General features: G+C 41.4%; 1 protein-coding gene across 4 annotated transcripts in view; it reads left to right on the top strand.

The window, feature by feature from the left end:
* Positions 1-583: 583 nt before the first annotated feature.
* tp63 (tumor protein p63) overlaps positions 584-20,971 on the top strand; it is a 34,312-nt gene continuing 13,924 nt past the window's right edge. The window contains exons 1-4 of one of the 4 annotated variants that reach the window (XM_085265987.1): positions 584-803; positions 6,006-6,140; positions 8,688-8,817; positions 19,489-19,746. In XM_085265987.1, coding sequence (XP_085122113.1) covers positions 751-803; positions 6,006-6,140; positions 8,688-8,817; positions 19,489-19,746 — 576 coding nt within the window. In that variant the 5' untranslated portion in view covers positions 584-750. Of the gene's footprint in view, positions 804-6,005; positions 6,141-8,687; positions 8,818-15,746; positions 15,918-19,488; positions 19,747-20,971 lie in introns of those variants that run through there. The other 3 variants (XM_085265988.1, XM_085265989.1, XM_085265990.1) reach the window with 3 other exon arrangements.

The raw sequence follows: 20,971 nt of genomic DNA, 5'->3' as shown, positions 1-20,971 counted from the left end.
GGCACGATTTCAGCGTTTGCCTAAATATGAGTTTATGTAGGCTACTGTAATGATGAAGTATTTTTATCTGGTGTCTGTTTAGGTTTAAAGGGGATTCTCATTTTTAGTTTTTTCACGAGAACAGTCAGTTCTTGACCTAAGAGTTTGTTTCACTTCCTTAAAATTGCTGAATCGGCACACAGTGAACAGTTGCTGCTATTTGGGGCGCGTTTGTGGAAATATTCAGCGCGCCCGAAACCCTCTCAGTATTCGCTGAGAAGCGTGACGCAACAGACGTGCTCTCGGGCCGCAAAATCCGCTCGGGAGTCTGGGTGGAAATATCAGAACAAGGCCAGAGACATAGATGGAGGAGTGGGGTGTAAGTGGGGAGCTTTTCAGGATAGTGGCTTCCTGGCGTGTGGGTGTTTGTGTGTTGGGGTCAAATGTAGTTGCTTGATATCTATATCCTAGCAACTGAGAGTGAGTGATATCTTGTACAGCTGGAGCAGGGGATTGGTCAGAAAGAAGGCACAAGCCCCGCCTATTTTGGGTAGCCTAAGAAAAAATACCTAAATTCAAAACATCTCTCAAACTTTCTGCACTCTGCACTGTACCCTCCGGCACTTTAATCCAGGCCTGGTTGTGTTTTTAACTGTATTTTTTTTTTATTGTACTTTAATTGATTCTCATAGCTCAAACACAGCTATTGATCCATTTATGACAAGCTGATCATTCTGAAGCTTTCAGCAAAGTGAACTCTGGCATGACAACATGAATTCACCTTACACAGCTGTGCAGTATTACCCTGAGTTTCCCTTTCGGCGGTAAGTACCTAAAGGTTGTTGAAATTGATGACCTATACTCACACGTACTTATAGGGTAGACTGTATTGAGGTCATGTTTTTTTGCCTAATTAGTTAAACAATATGTGTTGCGTGGATTCGAAGTGTAGCTATACTCCTTCATAATGAGCCTTACATTAAGTTTAAAAGAATGATGTAGGACTTGCTGGCTGGGAATCTCCCTGCTCCTGTTTGACCCGCGCTGCAGTTCACGCTGTCTGGAGGTCCAAAACGGCCTGAGAACAGTTGTGTCTGCCTGGATCCTCAGCTGCTGCTGCTTGGTCCTGATATATTTATAAGGGCAGCATACTTATGGCAGCAATGCATGTGTAAAGGGCAATCAGGGCTGAAGGCAGGCAGATTACATGACATCTGGAGGTCCTCTTCTGGAGATTTTTGAACCTCAATGGGAGTGCATGTGCTAGTACTGTAGCTCTATAGGCTTTGATAATTGCACATGTTTTGCACCAAAACTACCTACATGAGTGTTTCTTCTCTCATTCTAAAATATTTAAATTCTTTAAATTCTTTGCAGATTGGATGTGTTCTGTGTGCTTTTTGCCCCTTTAAATTTACCATCACAGCACTCTTGTAGTTGAGTTTAACAGTTACATTTGTAATTTTTTTTTTTAGTTTTTCTGTTTTGCTTGATGACATTTTTGACCGTTCTGGCTGTGGCACAAATTTGAAAACAATGTAACTGTTTTTGAAAAGGGATGAAAAGTATCTTCCTTGGCCTGTAAATCCCTCCACCTGTCTTGTATCCTTTGCCTTCTACGCCTTACCTTCCCTCTTGCACCAGATGATCAAAATAAAAGGAGGAGAAACTCTGGGGCTTTCTATTGTTTTTCACTCGTGTCCCTTTTCCAGCCTCGGCTGACGGATGAGGGGGAGAAGGTCTTAGGCCTTTGAAAAGTGATTAATAATGACACTGGAGAAGGACCCCGATCGGCTGGGCTGTTTGTTTTGATTGCATTTTCATCGGTCGGTGTGCACAACCTGCCAAGAGACAATAGCCATCCCTGTTTAGTGCTGACCTCTCTGCCCCAGTCTCGTCTGGAGGCGCTGCACTGTGTTTAAGTGGATGCTGAACAGCCTTTGCCTCGGGCTAACCGAAAACCTCTCAGAGTAACCAGACACCCAAATGCAGACAAAATGCAGCCAGAAAAGGGACAAAGCCCATCTTGAAACTTCGTTAATAAAATAAAACTGCTTTGAAATGATGATGAAAAAAGATAGAATATTGCATTTATGTGGTATGCATTTGAACGTGGACATGTGTGCCTTATTACAACAATGAAAATTATTTTCTTAAGCACAAAGTAGTGCAGGACATCAGCAGGGTTAGGCTGCAGATCTTCTATTTTATTCTTCCATTAAACTGTTTTAGTGTATTTATAGGCTTGGATGGCTGTACACGCAGAACCTGATAAACAGCTTTAGTTCTGGATGCTGACTGGTGATCAGACAATACCAAGAAGCAAAGCTCAAAAGTCTTTTGGACAAGTTAATGGGATGTCAGTTAAACTAGTTCTTCTGTATTTTAAAAGAAAATTAAAGAATGAAATGGAGTTAATGTGAGGCACAGGTCACGTGGATGACCACACCTAAATCCTTTCTCCTTGAACACAGATGACAACTCACCTGCTCTACCTGCCATTTACCTGTTTTTTTTTGTTTTTTTTTAAAAGTCATCCTTTGTGATTTTTTTTTCCCCTCTTTGGCACGTTTCCTTCAAACTCCTCGTGTGCTCTTGTGCAGGCAGCTAAGCCACCAGGTTTTGATTTCTGTACTGCTGTAAATGCTTTCCTACAAAAGCGTGTTGGCGCTGTTCAAAGTAAAAAAAATAATAAAAATAAATCAATCACTATTTTGACATCTACTCTGAAGAGATACTGCTGTGATTTGGATGTATTCATAACAAAGCAACATGTTGATAAGGATGAAGAGATGGCTTTTATGAATCAGTAAGCCCTAACATAATGGATCAATTCAAGAATATCACAATTTATTTTACTATTATTCTTTACAAATTATTTATTTATTTATTTTTTGCTCTTTAATCTTCAGTGCTTCTGAAGAAACCGTATAAAATCCTGAATTTAAATGTATGGGACGATGTTGCAATTGCAAAAATAGTAGAAAAAAATAAGCATTTAAAACCTTATTCTGGGGCAAATTCTGCATTTTTAAAGCAGTTTATATTATATTATGAATTACTGTGAAAAATATTAATAACTCGGATGTCGATGTCACATGTTTTCTGTTGGCTGTACAACAATATGCACAAATAAGTTGATTAATTTTTTTTTAATTCGTAGATTTAAAAAATAAATAAATCTTGGCATCTATCTGTCGTCAGTTTAATTCCTTCTGTGACTTAATGCTTAGTCTTTAGCAGGAATGAGTTCTTAAGCAAAGGTACTAACAGCATATTGTCAAATAATGCCTTAAAAATTTGTTATGGAAGTACTGAAGGTATTTAGTGTTATACTTTTACACGTTTTATCCTTAGACTGTTAGTCTGGATGAACTGAAAGGATTTTACACTGTAATTGCAAACATGGATTTATTGGTACCTTCATTATGGCCATAGATGAATCTTTAGAAAGTCTTTATGCTCTTTATCTAGCGATCTTTAAACATTTAGCCTGCACAAAATTGATGTGACACAACAGATAAACAATCGCTGCCATCAGTAAATGTCATCTTAGTGTCTGTAGGCTGACGGCAGTCAACGAGGTGCACTCTTAGATATTCTTACTCATGCATTCATGTAAAAGGAGGATATCTGTGTTGCAGTTGGTTTGGGTGGGGCTTATTGCGTACAAGTTTGTAGCAGTTTTCATTTTCATTTTTACATTAACGAAACGTTAATGTAACATCACATTTGCTCTCAAACATTTTCAACAGCTGCCAATTTGAGAGTGTACAGCTGTAAACCACTGGTCAGTTTGAGTTCTGCAAAACTCATATTTTAGGTTTTTGTTATATATAAAAATCAAATGCATTCGATTTGCGGTGAACTTATTTTGTAAATGTGCTAGGTTGCACTCACATGTGAGTAGTTGACAATATTTAGCCAGTCAGAGAGAGATATACAGTATGCTTTATTCTTTTTAACATTCATATCTTTAAAAAATATATATTTATATTTTCATTACAATTTAAACACAAATCATAAACAAAAAGACTTTTAAAAACTGTAAAACATGTAAATATATTAAATTTGTCTGTTCAGTGGGGTCCAGTTGGTGTGTGTGGGGTCTGTGTTAGCAGTGTAACATAAATTTAGGATCTAGATGGCAACTATGCACACTGTGACTTTTTACATAAAGTAAGAGTACATACAATGAAATTAAAAATTAACAAATTAATAGCAAAAAAAGCAGAGAAGAAAAATCTGCTGGATTTGCTTGAGCATTTTCATATATGCTCTGGATCATAAACCCATGTGTATGCATATAAATAACAATATGTGTATATCTATTTAAAGAGCCCTGTGACTTTTCATAAAGATTTGAATAGTTGTATATTTATTGTTATTTGTAGATTGAGCTCTGTCTGCTTTCCTCATCATAATAATGATAAGTATTACCCCTCTGAATAAACTCTAAATACATTTTGAACTTTTCAGCTTGACTCAAAATAATTCTGCTTCCTTAAAAGAGCACAGAATGTCCAATTAGAGGCAATAAATTAGGTTATAGACTATTAATGCAGATGTCAACTATAGCTGTGTGAACACCTGAAAAACACTTTCTATATTGTTTTATTAACAGTTTGTAGTTTTCCTTCCCAAATGTGTTTTATAGCCACACAAAGTTGCCACATACTTGAGTACTTTTTTTCTCATCATCATCGCATTTAGCAGCATTATTTTGGCCGACTTTCCTCACGTAGTGTATATGGTTCCTTACTTCGTAACACCATCACTTAAATATTGTACAGAGGGGCACAGCGTGCTGGAGGCGCTCTGCTGCTGAAAGGGCAAATCGTTACCGAAAACTATCCAACATAGGATGCGAAAAGTTTTAAAAGTCCCAAAATGTAGTTTTAGTTTTCAAATCTTATGTTAAGGTCAGATGCCATGAATGGCTTACAGGCTTCCCCAAAAACTTATATATTTAGGTTGGTTACAAGGGGTGCGTGCTATTTTTGCAGCGGATCGACTGACCTTGAGACATTTATTAAATTCTTTTCTGGCTTTATTAAATTATTTACGTTACATTTCAGGTGAAAGAGGTCAGATGAACGATTTCACTGAAGCATTTTGGAGTTTCGGTTTGCTGCATATCGTGTCAGTTTAATTATTGTGCAGGTCTGATATACATGCAGCTTTTTATACAAGGCGAGCTGAAATACAGCTTCCTTGCAAGCCGCTGTAATTTATGATCAATCCAAGCTTTGTCGTGGTCCTAATGTTGCAGAAACATCTAACTTTACTCTATTAAATGTGTCTGGGCATGATTAATATGTAGGCCCTAATCTGTGACATCTTACCCATAATAATTCTTGAGCTTTGCAAAATAAATTCATCTCAGCTCTCAGCGCTCCCTCATATGAGCCTCCTGCATACGTGAAATTATTTGCTTCATTAGATATGCCTGTGTTTGTAAGACAGGTATTAATATCATTCATCACAGCGTTGGGGAATTCCAAAACCTAAAATAGTGCCAGCTTCAGATTATGGCCGCCCCATCGGCCTCCCTCCCGAGCTCGCCCAGCTGTACGCATACCACAAGTTTTAGCGGTGCTATCATATAGACGTTGGGGGGAATTCCGCCTGTCTCAGACTGCAGCGTGCGCCACTTCAGCAGGAACAATGGCGGGCAGAGCTCTGAAGCAGGTGTAATGTTTCAAGGCAGCAGGTCAAAGTGCCTCTGTCTGAATGGTACATAATCACCATTATGTGTAGTACAAATATTCAACATTATGTAGGCTGACTTCTTCACAATGGAAGTGCTCTTCATGAATGGCTGCCAGCAGGACTCCTCCTCCTCCTCCTTTATCTCCACTGGCTGGGTGGCCGCATCTTAGCACAGCACATCAGCTTTTATGTTCGCTGACTTTGCAACTATAAAACGCTTCCCTTTAAAATAGTTTTTCAGAAATGGCAGCTGTAAGTGAGCAGGAATGGGTGTAATAAAATGATTACAGCTGATTGATGGTGTCTTTCTGCAGACTCAGGGACCCTTCAGCTCGTCTGTCCTGGAGAGAGGGCTCATTCCTCACCACCATGTCCCAGAATCAGGCAGCACAGACAACTGACTTGTTCAGCCAAGATGTGTTCAACCAGCTGTTTGATATGCTCGACCAGTAAGTGAATACTGCCAAAAACAACAAAACAAGGAAAAAAAAAGGCCATAGTGAAATATTCATCTATGCACATATTTTAGATATTTGTGCGTTAGTTTTCACTTTGGGGATTTTTTTTCTTCTTTTATGTGGAAATTATAAACCATGTCAGCTTCTTTGCCTGACTTCCTTCTCACTTGCAGCAGTTATCCTCACACTTTAGTTTCTCTTTTTTTCTAGATTTGAATTTATCCATGTTTATGCCCCTGTGTAAAACTTGCCTATGGACACAACAACGTTATTTTCAGCCAGTGGGTAAAAGGTGGACTTAGCCACCGTGACGTCACTCACTTGTTTTTGGGTTAGGATAACCCCCCATTGTTTTGTTTTGTTTTGTTTTTTAAATCAGAAGTGATTGTATTTGGACAGGATGTAAAGCTAACAGTAACAAACTGCACAAATAAACTGTAAGAATGTGGGAGAGATACATCGATACCCTCTAATAAGCACTAATTAAGAGGCTACTAAAATACTAGAATTTCACCAAGCAGGACATAATTTCTTGTCAGTAAAGGCAGCAAAAGCAGTCCAGTTCATTAACTCTTTCAAAGTGGCCACATCCGTGGATAATTTATAAGAAAAAATTCACCCCCTCAGATTCATTATGGACTCAGACTGCAAGTTTCTACTGTAATGTTGGACTTTTTAACATGGGCGTCCATAGGGACTAACTCACCGACGGAGCCTCGAGTGGACATTAGAGGAACTGCAGTGTATGTTGACTTCATTTACCAGCTGCACTTCCATGCAGGCAACTATACACAATTTTGCTGAAAACTCCGAATGGTACTCGGTAGTTTTTATGACAACCGCGTGCTTCGCATCGACGGATGATGTCCTGGGAAATCTAATCTCAGATCTGGTCCAGGTCATCAATGAGCTCCAGGACAGTCTGGTGCAGCCTGACAGCATTGGATGGATCATCACATAAAGTCCCAGAGGTGTTCTACTGGATTTAGGTCAGATGAGCCTGGTCGATGGTATCAATTCCTTCGTTCTCCAAAAGCTGCCTATATTGTACCGCATGAGGTTCAGCACTGTAGTGCACCAAGAGGACCCGAAGACACACTGCACACTGCGCCTCCTGCTACCAGCAGTGATACTGACCCTAGCCAAATGCAAAACTAGTGGAAAAAAACCATCAGAAAAGATGTGGAGGAAAAAAATGTCAGTGGGCTTCACCTGTAAAACCATTCCTATTTTGGAATGGTTGCCCCTGTAGTGTGCCTATTGTTCAATTTAATTTAATTCAGTTTTATTTATGCTCTGCTACTCTGCTACTTAACTGACCAGATCAGTATTCTGTCAGTATAACTTCTATACTGATATTATATCAATTTCAAGTTTAACTGACTTGATTCTGTATTCTGATTAAAAATTGTTCATTTACGGGGGTTTTTAGCAGTGTACTTTTTCTAAAAATGTTCATATCTGGAAACAAATTAGTTTCAATATTCATTTATTTGTCAATAATAACATCAACATTATTAAGGACTCTGTTATTAATTGTATAAATATACAGTTAACTTGTAAAAGAATTAATTTACAGTTGTATTTTAAAGTCTTGTTCTCTGGTGGCTCATTTGTCCCTGTGAGCTGGGTCAGTGTAGCTCTTATATATTTCAGTCAATAGCTAACATCCTGAATTCCTTTTGTATGTGTCAGTTTTATTCCTGTGTCATATTTCCTGAGCTATAGGTCGACTTAAGTAAAAAAAAAAAAGTCTCACTTTCCTCTCTCCCCCTTGTCTTCTGTTAGCTCTGTCTGTCTCTGCTCTGTTCACTGGGTGAGCAAACAGTGAGACTTTGCAGAGAGGCAGAGGGCACCGGTGCAAGAACAAAAGTCAGAGAGCTTCTGCTGCTAACCCTAACTTTCTCCCAGAGTAATAATTTTACATGTATCACAGCATGAAATCACAGGACAGATGAGAGAGAGGAGGGAGAGAGACACATAAGCCTGATCAATTTCACGCCCACACCACAATCTAGCCAAACTATCCCACACGCTAACGACATGGTGAACCTTGAAAGTTTACCCAGAATTCATTTTTTGAAGTCTGCGCCAGTGATTTATCAGAAAACGGATAAAACATCCGGCATGCCAGTAATCGATTCTGTTCCTCTGCGTTACAGACAGTTTATTCACACCGATGCACGCAGCTACACACTGCTATAAACAAGAATTTAGATTTGGACTCTTGGAGTGGGTCCAAAATTGATTTGAAATCAGTTCTTAACAGAGCTTAAATGGGTTTAATATTTAATGTGAATATCTCCTGGACTGTAAGTTATGAAGGCTCAAGAATTCTAGAAAATGTAGCACAAGTTAAAAACAATCACTGTGTACTCCAAAAGCTAAAAATATTCATAGTATGATGGGTCAATAAATTCATTGAAATCCCTGTAAATAAAAATCAGCAGATTCTGAGGGGGGGTGTATAGAAACGTTTCTCAGATTTGGTTTATTTTACATGGAACGACCCATTAATCTGTATTGTTGCTGTTTCAGATCTGCCATTCATTCAGTCCAGCCCATCGAGCTGAACTTCAGCGACAGTCCGGCCGACGGGTCGGCAGGAAACACCATTCAGATCAGCATGGACTGCATAACCATGCGTGAGCCGGATGAACCGCTTTCTGTAAGTACATGTGAGGTTTCAGTGGGAAAATAAATGATTTACTTTAAATTCTGCTGCCTGAGAACAAATAATTTATAAAAGGAACAATACAAGTAACCTATGACGTGCTCAGGATTGTTTGAGCCCATTATTTAATAATGCACAGTGCAACCAGTAAACTAAATAACCAGTTTTACTGCCTGTTTTTTGGTTCAATACTCACAGAAACAATCAAATATTTATTTTTGAGGGCTATTATTTTTTAACCAGTAAATTCCAAGGCCTTCATCTCATGCCCCAAAGCGGAAAACCATGCTTCTCCTTAAATGACTCACCATTATCTCGGTAGCTAATTATTTTGTGCATTTTTCATCATTTATGAGCTGTATGCTATCACTTTCATTCTGAGTTGATTGGATTCACAGTGTAAATTACATATGTTGTAAAACACAGAACCTCCTTTCAAATTACCAATGGAATTTCCCTGGGAAGGTTAAGAGAAGGTGGTGCAGAGTGGTTCCACACACCGGTGAAGAAAGGTCTGTTTTTTCCTGAGATGTTGTCTGTAAGCTGGCGATTTTATCTGATTTAGCCTGAGCTGTGCTTGACCTGGGTGGCTCCTCTGAGGCAGGTAGTGAGTTGATGGTAGCGCGCGCCTGTCACTGTCACATGACGCATCCCTCTTTGGACACAGAAGGAGTTCAAGCTTGCAACATCTTAGTACAGATAGTCTGATTTTTCCAGTTTCACCACATATAACAAGACGCAGCTGCAGTGGAAGGAAAATTATAGAAGAATTTTATATCAGGAAACGTGTGAAACCCACCTTTGCAAGTACTGCTTCTCTGCAGCTGCTTGGCTGTACGCTTTTCAGGCATCAACACAATCAGCTAACTGCTAATCAAAGCTCTGTAAGAAGTCCAGCATCCATGAGAAGAAGATTTAAAAAGAAGATTGGTGAAGTCAGGCTAGTTCAGGTGTAATGATTTGCTACCTGCTGGTTTGCCACAGAGCTACGGTTAGGCTGATATAGTCACATTTTGCAAAGAAAAGATGGATCATGAGGGTTGAACCGTTATCAATAAAAGGTTCTATCGAGGGTCTCTGATGGGCAGAGACGAACACAGTCAGGCAGGAAGAAAATGCCGAAAACTAACGTAGCATCAGACAAGAGAACCTCTAAGATGGTCCATCCACGTCTTTGTGGTTTATATTCTTCAGTATGAAAAGTCCTGATACCAAGCTTATTGTCCTCGTTAAACTCTTAGTAGGCCCAAGATATAAATACTAAAATACTAAATAAATAAATACTGGGTGTCCAGGACATTGTGCGTTTCTAGAAACTGAGCTTAAAGATGTGCTGCGTATAAGCAGTGCTGATAAAAAGCTGAGCACTGAATAGTTTCCTTGGGGGTTGGGTCTGTTTTTAAAAAGGAAAAAAAAAAAACGAGAAGATAAAAAGATAAAAACCTCAATGCAGGAGATGTCAGGGCCGGAAACACGTTCGACACATGATTGGCTGTTGGCTCTGATGATTATACCAGCATATGCATACAGGTGAATGCTGCCGTTTTTATTTACAGTGTTTATATGTGACAACTATAAAGTGTTTCTACTCCCATTTTTCCCATTTCTAGGTTTTTCATGTACACTCTTACTTAGTTTTACTATGAAAAATTAAGGAATGATCTCAATTTTTGTTGTATCTTCCATATTTCTCATGCTTCTTTGCAGCTACGCAGCCGGTTCTGATATTTTTCTTTACATTTGTGCAATGATGGCATCCTTAGCAGCGACGCTTTCATTGCACATCCAGCCTGCACTGATGGGGGATAGTGTGTGAAGGCTTTAACAAGGAAACTCATTCCTAAATCATCTCTCTTGCTCTAGATCAGTGGTTTTCAAACTTTTTCTGGTATGCCCCACTTTAGAAGCCCCAAAAAGTTCACATCCCACACCTCACCATATTTTTTGGTGAAAGAAACGATCGGGGCTGAGTTTTAGTTAAACAAAGTTCAGCTCAGTTGTGTCAGTTTCACCCATCTTTTCACCTCGGTCTTCTCTGCGTCTCACAGAGAAAACGCTGAGTTAAAACACAGGTTTGTAAATCCATGTTTGACCTGTAGCACGGGGCATGTCCTTGTCAGCTCTGCTGCTCAGCGATGATGTGCACGCTCCCCTCCCAGTGCAGGAATGCCGTTGTCCAGCCAGGGTGGGAAAAAAATAGCAAATAAAAATTTTGTTCGGGGAGCTGAGTAACGTTACACTGCGCATCCCCCAAGGGGGCCTGTGCTCTCTTGAACTGATGATTAACGGCTCTACCCCCACCACCCACTTTCCACTTTGTGCACCAGAGAGGGGCGTGGTGCAGCGATTGGCACAGCAGCAGATCTGGCAGCATCGCTGTGGGCTAAAAGCTCGCTCCGGTGGCTGCTTGCCAATCACCAAGCCCCAGCCGTTATTACAGAGTCATACCTCTGTTTTGATGAAAAGCTGCGGTGGGCGAACCCACCCTCAACTTGCCCCCCTTCCTCTTCCACCCATGTGGAGGTGTGCCTCTTTCATGAGTCATTAGAATGCAGCTCACTGTTTAGTGCCCCGGGGGACTTATTTGTATTGTGTGGGCTTTACGTTTAATGTGAAATTCCTTTTTATTCTACTTTTTCTTTCTTTCTTTCTTTCTTTTTTTTTGCACTGTAGCTGCAGGGCAACAATTTAACGCAGCACCTGCCTCTGTTGTAGAGGTCCCAGGTCTCATCTATCAGTACGTGTCTTCTCCATGTAAAGGTTGTGGAGGTGGGGTGGCAACGAAGGGGGAAGGAGAGGGTAGAATAACATGAAGGAATGTAGCGGGGATCGTGGCAGGAGAAACGCTATATCCTACCCCAAACAGCTGATTTTACAGCCAGATAAAGCTGTGATCAGCTGTGCGTGGAAGATGCAGTTGTCGAGCAGAGGCACCGAGGTGCTTTTCAGTCGCAGGTTAGAGTTTAAACAACTTTACAGAGGAGTAGCTCAATCAACACGAGGCTCCTTCGAGATCTAATTACATGTTTGTGTTTGGATTTTTTTCCCCTCACCTACTGTGTGTCTCGGCGTGAGTGCCCCTGTGTTCAGTGTTTGTGCAGATGCAGATGAGGGGTTTTCTCTTTTGTTTCCCACATTTAACAGAGCTGAAATTAATGCTTTTTAATGCAGACTTTAGCACATGTGGTGCGCTTGTTACCACAGCGTTTGAGCCCTTTCCTCCAGCCTTTACCTCCCAACGTTATTTTTTTTTTCTCTTTCTAAGCAGCGAGAGGCTTGGCGTCAAACTTTATTCGTCAGGACATCACACTTTATTTAATCCGAAGCAAACTGGTGCATGAAGTAGACAGCCATAAAGCGCTCCTTTATTTTGTTTTAATGCTCCACCAGTTTGCCTCCAGCACTTAAAGGTGAAGACCAAAGAACGGTTGCTTGCCACGGTCCACTTGAATGACTGTTGATTTGGTAAGAAGTCAGAGTTTAGATGTGGGGATGTGGGGCCCCTGTTACTTTCTTTGTTGGTCATGGTGAGCTGTGTTTTTACGCCGCAGTTTCATATGGTGCCGGGTTCAACAAAAAAACATGCAGGTTGTGACCAGGTGAAAACATCTTTCAGTAATAATGTTTTCTACTGTTTGATAATATTTTATCTGTCTCAGAATGAGACTTTAGAGCCGACTGTGCACTCGAGTGTGGCTGGTCCAGATGTGGTGAGGACACAGGCTTAACTGAAGTCTGTGCATATCTCATAAAGATGTGCTTTTTTTTTTTGCTTTTTTTTTTATAAACAAGGGTGTGAAGAATATTTTTCCAGTCCAGGTGATTTTCTTAAGAGGAAAAGTTAGAGGCTCTTCAGGGATGCCAGCAGGAAAAACCTGTTATGGATATTATTTTAAGAAATATCATGTTTGAAACCAGGTTTTTCAGCAGTATTGTGAGAGCTGGGGCAGAAAAAACAGGGTTTTACTGCTCAGTGGTTTAAAATCTTTAACTAGTTTATATGTTTTTATTCAGTAAAAGAAACTTTGAAATTCAATTAGGAGCTAAAAAAAGGTTCTTTTGTGTTTCACAGTTTCCTTCTGCACGGCGTCTGTGGTGATCAGATAAATGAAAAAGAAGCGATTCTGTTTGAAATAAGCGGCTGAGTCTCTGTGCTCATTGTTGGTGATACTTGAAAAGCGGGCCGTACGAGTGATCATGTTTTCAGAGCCGTGATCTACATTTCATTTTCTAGTGCCAGAGTTTTTCCTGAGTAGAAACATTTTTGGCATTCTCCAAAATGATTTTAACTGTTTCATATATGCAAACAAAATGAGCGTTTTTCTTTATCAGATTGTCAGAAATAGCACAACGGAGAGATTTCTGTTAAAGTAGGTAATAAAGATCAACTCCAGTAGGCCCATTTTGAACCAGGACTCGACAGAGCGTATAAATATAGAAAAAGAACACTTTTGAAACAGATGCAAAGTGCTTTACAGAAACATTTAAATAGATTCACACGGAAAACTCAAAAAGAACAGGTTACACATTTAAACCCGACCAAAGAGTGCGAATACTCGGGGCTCATGCTTGACCCGCACATGGACCTTGAGGCGTTCAGTACTTGAACCTCCAGAAGCTTCAGCTCGGAAACTAAAACTAAAAGTGGGTTTCCGTGGTTGCAGGTGAAGTTGAAAAGTTAAAATACTTTCCATCTTCTCAGTGTGTGAAGTTTCGATTTTAACGGAGTCTGCAGCACTGAATTTGAGCCCTTTTACTTACCAGTATGTATGTGACACAGTGCTAAAACAGGTGTAAAAACATCCCGGCTGCTCTGTTAATGCAAAGATGAAGGTAAGATGCCCAGCACATTGTTTTACAGTGTCGTCACTTGTCTGATTATTTGTATTTAAATAAAAGAATTGAATTAGCGTGCAAAAGTGTGACTCTGCAGCCATTTGGTCAGTGAAGGTCGTAAAAATCATTGCTGAAAATGTTCCCAGTTTCTCTTTCACTTATAAAATGTGTCTGTGGATAAATTAGCTTCCCTAAAAGCAGCTTCAGTGATTCAGGATTTGGTGGCAGTTGATTGTGAGGATTTTGGGATTTGCCACCCAAGTGATGCTTTCTGCTGCTCGGTCGACCATCTGCGTCTGTCAGTGAGGACGGCAGCTTACTCTGTTTTAGGTCAGGTGTCTGTGCCTTTGCAGCCTCTGCAGCCCGACACCCGATACTAAACTAATCTAGCGGACTTTAGGACTAGCCTCTTTAAAAGGAAAAACTTTAGCAAAGCCTCTTTTGTCTGAGCCTCTGGATCTGCAGATCTTTAGTCGCCGCTTGCTCCAACTCAGTTTCTCACCGCTGTAGCAGCCGAGGTGACGCAGTTAACCTTCAAGTGACCGACTGGGGTCTTTGAAGAACCCAGCTGTTTATTTCATGACATTTTTAGTCATAATGTTACCCATCACGAATCTAATGTTTACGCTTATCAGTACGTTGCTGTAGAAATGGATCTGTTTTGGAGTTCAGCTCCTGCCTTCGTTGCATTAGCCACAAACTGAGGACTCTAACCTCTTTCGCAGGTCACTGTTGTTTTAACATAATTAGAAGTTTGTTTTGCCAAACAAATGATCACCCTCAGAAGCTGCAGGTTGGCCCGTGTTTGTGGCCGGGAGTCTTAGGAGGCCACTGGCTTGAGCTCTTTAAAGTGTTGATTTGCCTTTTGTGACAGGCTGACCTGCAGGCCTGAAACCCCGGGGCCTGAGCGGGGTGTGGTTGATGATTGGAGACACTGACTGCACGTCACAGTTGTGCTTTAGATTTCAGACAACTTTCAAATCATTCTGACCACAGGGCAAGATTTTCATCCCCCCGTCACCAAAGGAGTGATGTGTGCCCTGCTGACTGGCCTCCTCCTCCTCCTCCTCTACCTCTGTCATGGAGCAGATCAGCTGGCCATATCTAAATATCATTATATCTGCAGTATGTCCTCTTAAGTCAAAATAATTCTCATTTTATGTGATTATATAAAGACACACATGCTCTTTTAGATGTTCATCTGAGCCTATATTGTCAATTTTCTGTGAATTTTTATTTATTTATTTATTTTTTACATCTGCGTTGTGCATGTTTTTAGTTCATATTAATCAAAACAATTCATTAAAAAATGTCTCAGCATCACCCAACAGTTGTAAGAAGCTTCTCTGCACAAACTGTATGATTCCCAATTAAATTGAATCCCACTCACTAGGCCACTCTTATTGGAGCTGCTGGAGTCACAGGAGAGCGAGCGGCTCAGTCCCACCGTCATTACACAGGCTGAGAAACAATGCATGTTTCCAAAACAGATCTACAGCAGTCATCTCTGATAGATACAAGTAATCTACGGGAGTCCCTTTGTTTTCCTGCAGGCCTCTCCATTCAGAGTGCTCTGGGGCTTCAGAGGGGAGCCATTCTTATGCTAACAAGCAACTGTGTATCTGTCCCGAACCCAGACCGCAGCTCCCACTCAGCGGCCTGCACTGTAGGAATTAATCGTCTCTCTCATCTCTTTTTTTCTAATTTGGAAAATTATTTTAAACCACCCGAGGCGTTTCTTTTTTTTTGTTAAAAACTCATTTAAAATGTTTTAGTTTTAATTCGTCTGAGAACAGCGCTGTTTTTTGAAAATTCAAGACAAAAACATACTTTTTTCTCCATTTTCTGTCGCTTTGCCTTCTGCGTTGTCACGTCGTTGCATATAAAAATTAATAAAACGTCTGAAATGCTTTATTTTGGTTGCAGTTCATTATAAACAAAGCTGCCAAGTCGACAAAGTCATTCGTTTTCTCTGCAGAGTTTTCTCTGCAGAGCAAGGCCTCTTCTTCTGGGTGTGGACAGGTAAAGCTCCTCAGGCCCACCCCCTTTTCTTCCAAGGTATATATGACCATCCCATAGATTCTTATAGGAGCTTCTGCTTGTCCACTTTGCATCTGTAGTCCACATCACTCCTTTTAGAGTGAGGAAAAGAGATTTGTGGAATCCTGGAGCCAGTGGAGCAAACAGCAGCAGCTCTGCTCAATCTCAGTGCCAACATGTTGTACCTGGAGACGGGGACCACAACTTCTTACAACGAGGTAAGAGCAGTGCGGGAAACAGGGCATCAGCCTTCGCTTCCATTCTTTGGTCCCCCAGCCTCCCTGGCGTGAAGGACACATCAGAGAAAAAGGCCTCGTAGTTTGAAGCGTAGATTTTATGCCACTATTTAACGTTCCGTAGATTGGATTTGTGTATTCGTCTAACTGAGACATAAACTGCAGATGTGACAGTCCAGAGAGCAGGGGAATGTAAACACAAATCTGGATATTTCCTTCTTGTGAAATGGCTGCTGTGTGTGTGTGTGTGTGTGTGTGTGTGTGTGTGGCGGGAAAGGATTTAATCTGTTTCTATGTCTCAGAGTTTGTTTCTTGGTAAAAGTTGGAAAATTTGGGGGGACAAAACTGAAAATGGTTTTGATTTAACGTGGCGCCACGTTTCTCTTTCCATTAAATCTTCTGTTCTGTTGAAACCAAAGACAACAAAAGTTTAAAGAGTAAAATGTGAGGAAAAAGTTTTTAATAGATACATATTCTTTAAAAAAAAATGAAAAAAAAATCTGTTCCTGTAGATTCATATTTTACCCTAAGAGGGAAACCATAATTGTTGCCTTATCTGTGTTTGCCGAGCTCGATGGCAAACATATCATCTTATCTTTATTTTCTTCTTTTTCAAATATGATTGACAACCCGAACTCTAAGTTAAACAATTCAATCTCAGCTCTTTTCCTTGGATCGTGCTTTTGCTTTTCCATATATATGTCTGTTATTTCTTTTTCTTTCTTTCTTTTTTTTCCCACTAACTGAATTCCAAACCAAAGCTAACGCCGAGCGGTGATAGATTCTCAGATTGCAGGTTGCGGATAGCAGGTGTGTCAGTTCGCTGTCTTTTTAAGTTGTTGAGCAGGGGGTCTTTAAGTGGTGTCCAGGTCAGTGTGTGTGTCTGAGTGTGAGTGCGTGCGTGTGCGGGGTATCGGGTTCCCCCCGGTCCCCAGTCTCCTGGGAGCCGCTGCAGCCATTAGATGGTGGCCGGCCAGGCATTGCTGTTTTGTCCGGGGTCGTAATTGCTTTAATGGTATGTTGATGTAGATACAATCACCTGCTCTGCCCACCCCAGCAGGTATGAGGTGCCGATAGACCCCCACCCACCCAGCCCCACCTCACCTCCCCCCTCTCGGCCTTGTTGAGCCTTTAATGTCTCCCTCCCCAGATGGTCTCATACGCTGGTCCAACGATGAGCGGGTCAGCGGAGAGCCTGGAATGAGCTCTTTCCCCCTCAGGCTGGGTCTGATCTGGCTCCTGCTGTCTCTCAAGATTTGGCGTTATCAGTGTTTGCGCTCTGCGGCTACACAAAGCAGCAGCAACAGGAGGATTTTAGAAGCTCTAGATAGAAACTGTGGAGCTTTCAGTTGGTCAGTATAAGTGCTGAAAGAGTGTGGCGCTTCTGCTCCGCGTAGGGGACTGCTGTTACGTCTGTGGAATTTTCTGGGTTTATCAGAGACTGTGATCTGTGTTCTCACAAAGAAAACAATCTCTGCTGCCTCGCGATGCTGCTGATAATGACACTCGCGCTATTAAACTGATGAGAAACGAGTCAAAAGCACCGAACCGACTCTTTAGACAAGAGTTTTGGCGGGAGTGCAGAGAGCATTTTCACCATTAACATTTCATATTTATTCAGTGAATTCATTTGGTCGCATACCCAGCGAGGAATGCATTGATTTGAATGCATGCACGCGCCGAACCCAACGCCGCAGCAGCAACTTCTAAATGAGCCCTGCCACGTGTATTTAAAATATCCCTGCTATGTGTTGTGGGTAATTCAGGCAATCGCTGTGAAGGTCAACAGTGTCCTTTTGCCGCTGGTCTGAAGCGTTAGCCCAGCATTTTCTCTCAGACAAAGAAATGAGCTCTCAGGCCTCGAACAGAAAGCGCAGCTTTTTGTAAACTTTATTAAAGGCTGCTGCTGATTTACTGCGCTTCTGCTTTGCACAGCCGTGGCATCCCAGAGGCCTGAACACAGCGTCAGCTATAAACAGAAGGAATTTTTAAGAGCTGCTAAAGTGGTTATTAAATGCTGGCTGTATTATAGTGGAATAAGATCTGATTAAAGGAAATGAAGAGAAGGCCTGAAAGTCCCTCACGCTGCCCTTTCTAAAAGCTGATATCCTGCTTCCAGCCAATTAAACATTAAAACGCGATGAGTTCAGGTGAAACCTCGCTATCTGGTCAATTACAGCTTTATCCTCAAATCCTCATCTTTGATCCTGATTTTCACTTACACCACGAGAAGCATTATCTCAGGCCCTGTATTTAATGTTAAGTAGTCTACGTCAGCCTGTCTGCTTTATGCTTCTGCTTTTATCTATGTTTGGTCTGAGGCCACCATCAGCCTTTTCTTTAGAATAATCATTTGGCATTGATAATTGGTGCCTGTCAGATCCACCATAGCAGCTGCCAGCATCAGGTACTGGGGCTGTGTCATCTCTCAATGGCTGAGTGCCTCAGTGGAATTGCACCATAGTTCAAAAGAATCACTCTGATATCACCATCGCTCGCGCTTCATTTACGGGAAAACGGTGTACAAACAGGAAATAAATCCACCGAGCTCGTTCCCATGGGAAACGGGGATTATTTTCATTTTTAAAATATGCGTAGGTGGGGAAAAAAAGAACTTTGTTTTTCTTACCATCCATTTTTCCCCCTGATTAGATCCACAGAGCCACTCTTAGACCTGTAATACGTGCGTATAATCAGTCATTTGTGTGAGAGCGTGTGTGTCCCCACTAAAAGCTGCAGGGGCTCCCCCAGGAAGGACTTTCTTTCTTTCTGTGCGTGCGTGTGTGCTCCATTCACAAAACACTTGTCTCTTAACACCTGCATGCCCGGCATAATTGTTTCACACAGCCTCCTTATAAGCTCCGGTGTCATTGTTTCTGAGGGGCTTAAGCCCCCCTTCCTCTGCCAAACAGCCGCTCCCCTGTGGCGCTGCTGCACAGGTATGCCGAGGTTGACTCCAGTGACCTCTCTCAGGTGTGTCTATGGATCTGTGTGTAATAAAGCGGCATCGTTGATTCATAAGTCACTCCCTTGACTAATAGTTATCTAACCTACCAACCTAGTGTTTTGTTGATCATCTGGAGCAACACTAACACCTGGCAGGGCAGTGGGTGTGAGTCGGACAGCTGTGGCCAGCCGTGCTCGAAATAAACGAGAGGCCCTGGAAAGATTGATGGCCGTCTAAAGAGCACGAGCGATGGCACCTCTTCCAGGAATGTGCTGTTTATAAATGGAAAGGAATGAGGTGAATGGCAAGCAGAGCAAGCAAGAAGGGGCTGGCTACCACCCAGGAGTACTCTCCATCCTCTCTAAAGGGGACATATTTTAATTCCACTCGTCCTGTCTGAATATATGTGGGAAAAGAAATGGCTTTGTAGGGAGAACGTGTTTATTTCATGTGTTGTCTTAATCTTCTACCTTAATCACTGATGTTTGGATGAGGCTAACTGTTTTTATTTCTTTATTACAAAATTTGCACAAAACATTTCGTCTGAAGCATCTGTGACTGAACACCTTTGTCGCTCTTCCCCCTCCCCCTCCTCTCCATCTTCAGTCACAGTACACAAACCTGGGGCTCCTGAATGGTATGGATCAGAACATTCAGAACGGCGGCTCGACCTCCACCAGCCCCTACAACAACGACCACGCGCAGAACAACGTGACCGCCCCGTCGCCCTACGCCCAGCCCAGCTCCACCTTCGATGCCCTTTCCCCCTCACCGGCCATCCCATCCAACACAGATTACGCAGGCCCACACACCTTTGACGTGTCCTTCCAGCAGTCCAGCACAGCAAAGTCTGCCACCTGGACGGTAAGACCCGTGTTCGCTCAGTGTTTGTGGAGTCCTGCATAAAGTTAGCGGGGTTCCACTTCCTTTTCTGCAAGAGGTCTCGCATTAATGTCGTGCAGACCCCACTGATAGGCCTCTGCAGGTGGGACAGATTTGAGTGAATATGATTTATTTCTTAATAATAATTGTGCTGAACTCACAAATTTGACCAGAGTGAGAAAAGACTCGGACTAAGAACATTTACCGAATATTTAATTGAAGTTAATTTTGTAATATTGATCAGATAAATGTGTTTATGGTTTAGTTTGCATTAACTAGAATAACTTTGCGCTTCACTTCTGATCAACAGGTGAGTACTGGAGGTTAAGAGAGTACACTAAGTAACACATGAACTGGAATTTTACTTAAGTATAAAGACAGAAAATAGGGAGAAGAAGAAGAAAGACTCTGTTACACCATCTCCCATCGTTCCTGTCCTGCTGGACAGAGGCTGCATTCATGTTTTCTTTATCTTATGTTCCATAAATTATGTTTTTAATTACACATCATAACAATCAGCACTCAAGATAAAGATATGACTTTTATAGCTACAAAAGAATGAAAGCTTTTGTCATTTTTTTATTGTGTAATAAATTTAAATGTGCTGCCTGTCAGCCTAACCCATCATTGTAGGAGGTGATGATTTATCGGGGTGGAGGTTAAAGAGACACTTTCACCTATGAACTTCTTATCTGACTTCTGGCTGGGAAGAATGTCACCTGAGATATTTTTACATCAGGACTGAACCTCAGGGTTTTTAAGTTAACTTCTCACTGACAGGGGGAAGAGTGCATACACTGTCAAAATCATGGATGCACTCATTCATGTGATAGGAAATGTGTTAGCTTGAGTAAGTAAGGCTTGAGTTGTCTCACTTGACAGAAAATGTGCTATTTTCTCATATTTCGACCATTTTAGATACAAAAATGTCTGGGAATTGTTAATTTTAGCTAACCAAACTGCTAACAGTGCAGGTCATTTAGTGTTAAAACTTCTTGACAAAGCACCAAAAACAACTTTCTACAGGAAACCAGAGCCCTGCATGTGTGGCAGGTTAAAGTGAAAATGAAGAAGCTTAAACCTTTATTAGTCTCACAGTGACCTCACTCAAGTGAAATGTCCCTTTTCCTCAGAAGTCGGGTAAAGTTTACTGATGCTTTGTTGATGACAGAGGTAAACAGGTTGAATCGTTGCTCCTTTCCCGTGC

Source organism: Mchenga conophoros, linkage group LG23, assembly GCF_057382185.1.
Source record: "Mchenga conophoros isolate Kocher_MC1m ecotype Shallow Benthic linkage group LG23, M_conophoros_male_GT1.1, whole genome shotgun sequence".
In the NCBI taxonomy this organism is placed as follows: Eukaryota; Metazoa; Chordata; class Actinopteri; order Cichliformes; family Cichlidae; genus Mchenga; species Mchenga conophoros.
This window is presented reverse-complemented; position numbering and strand designations above follow the sequence as displayed.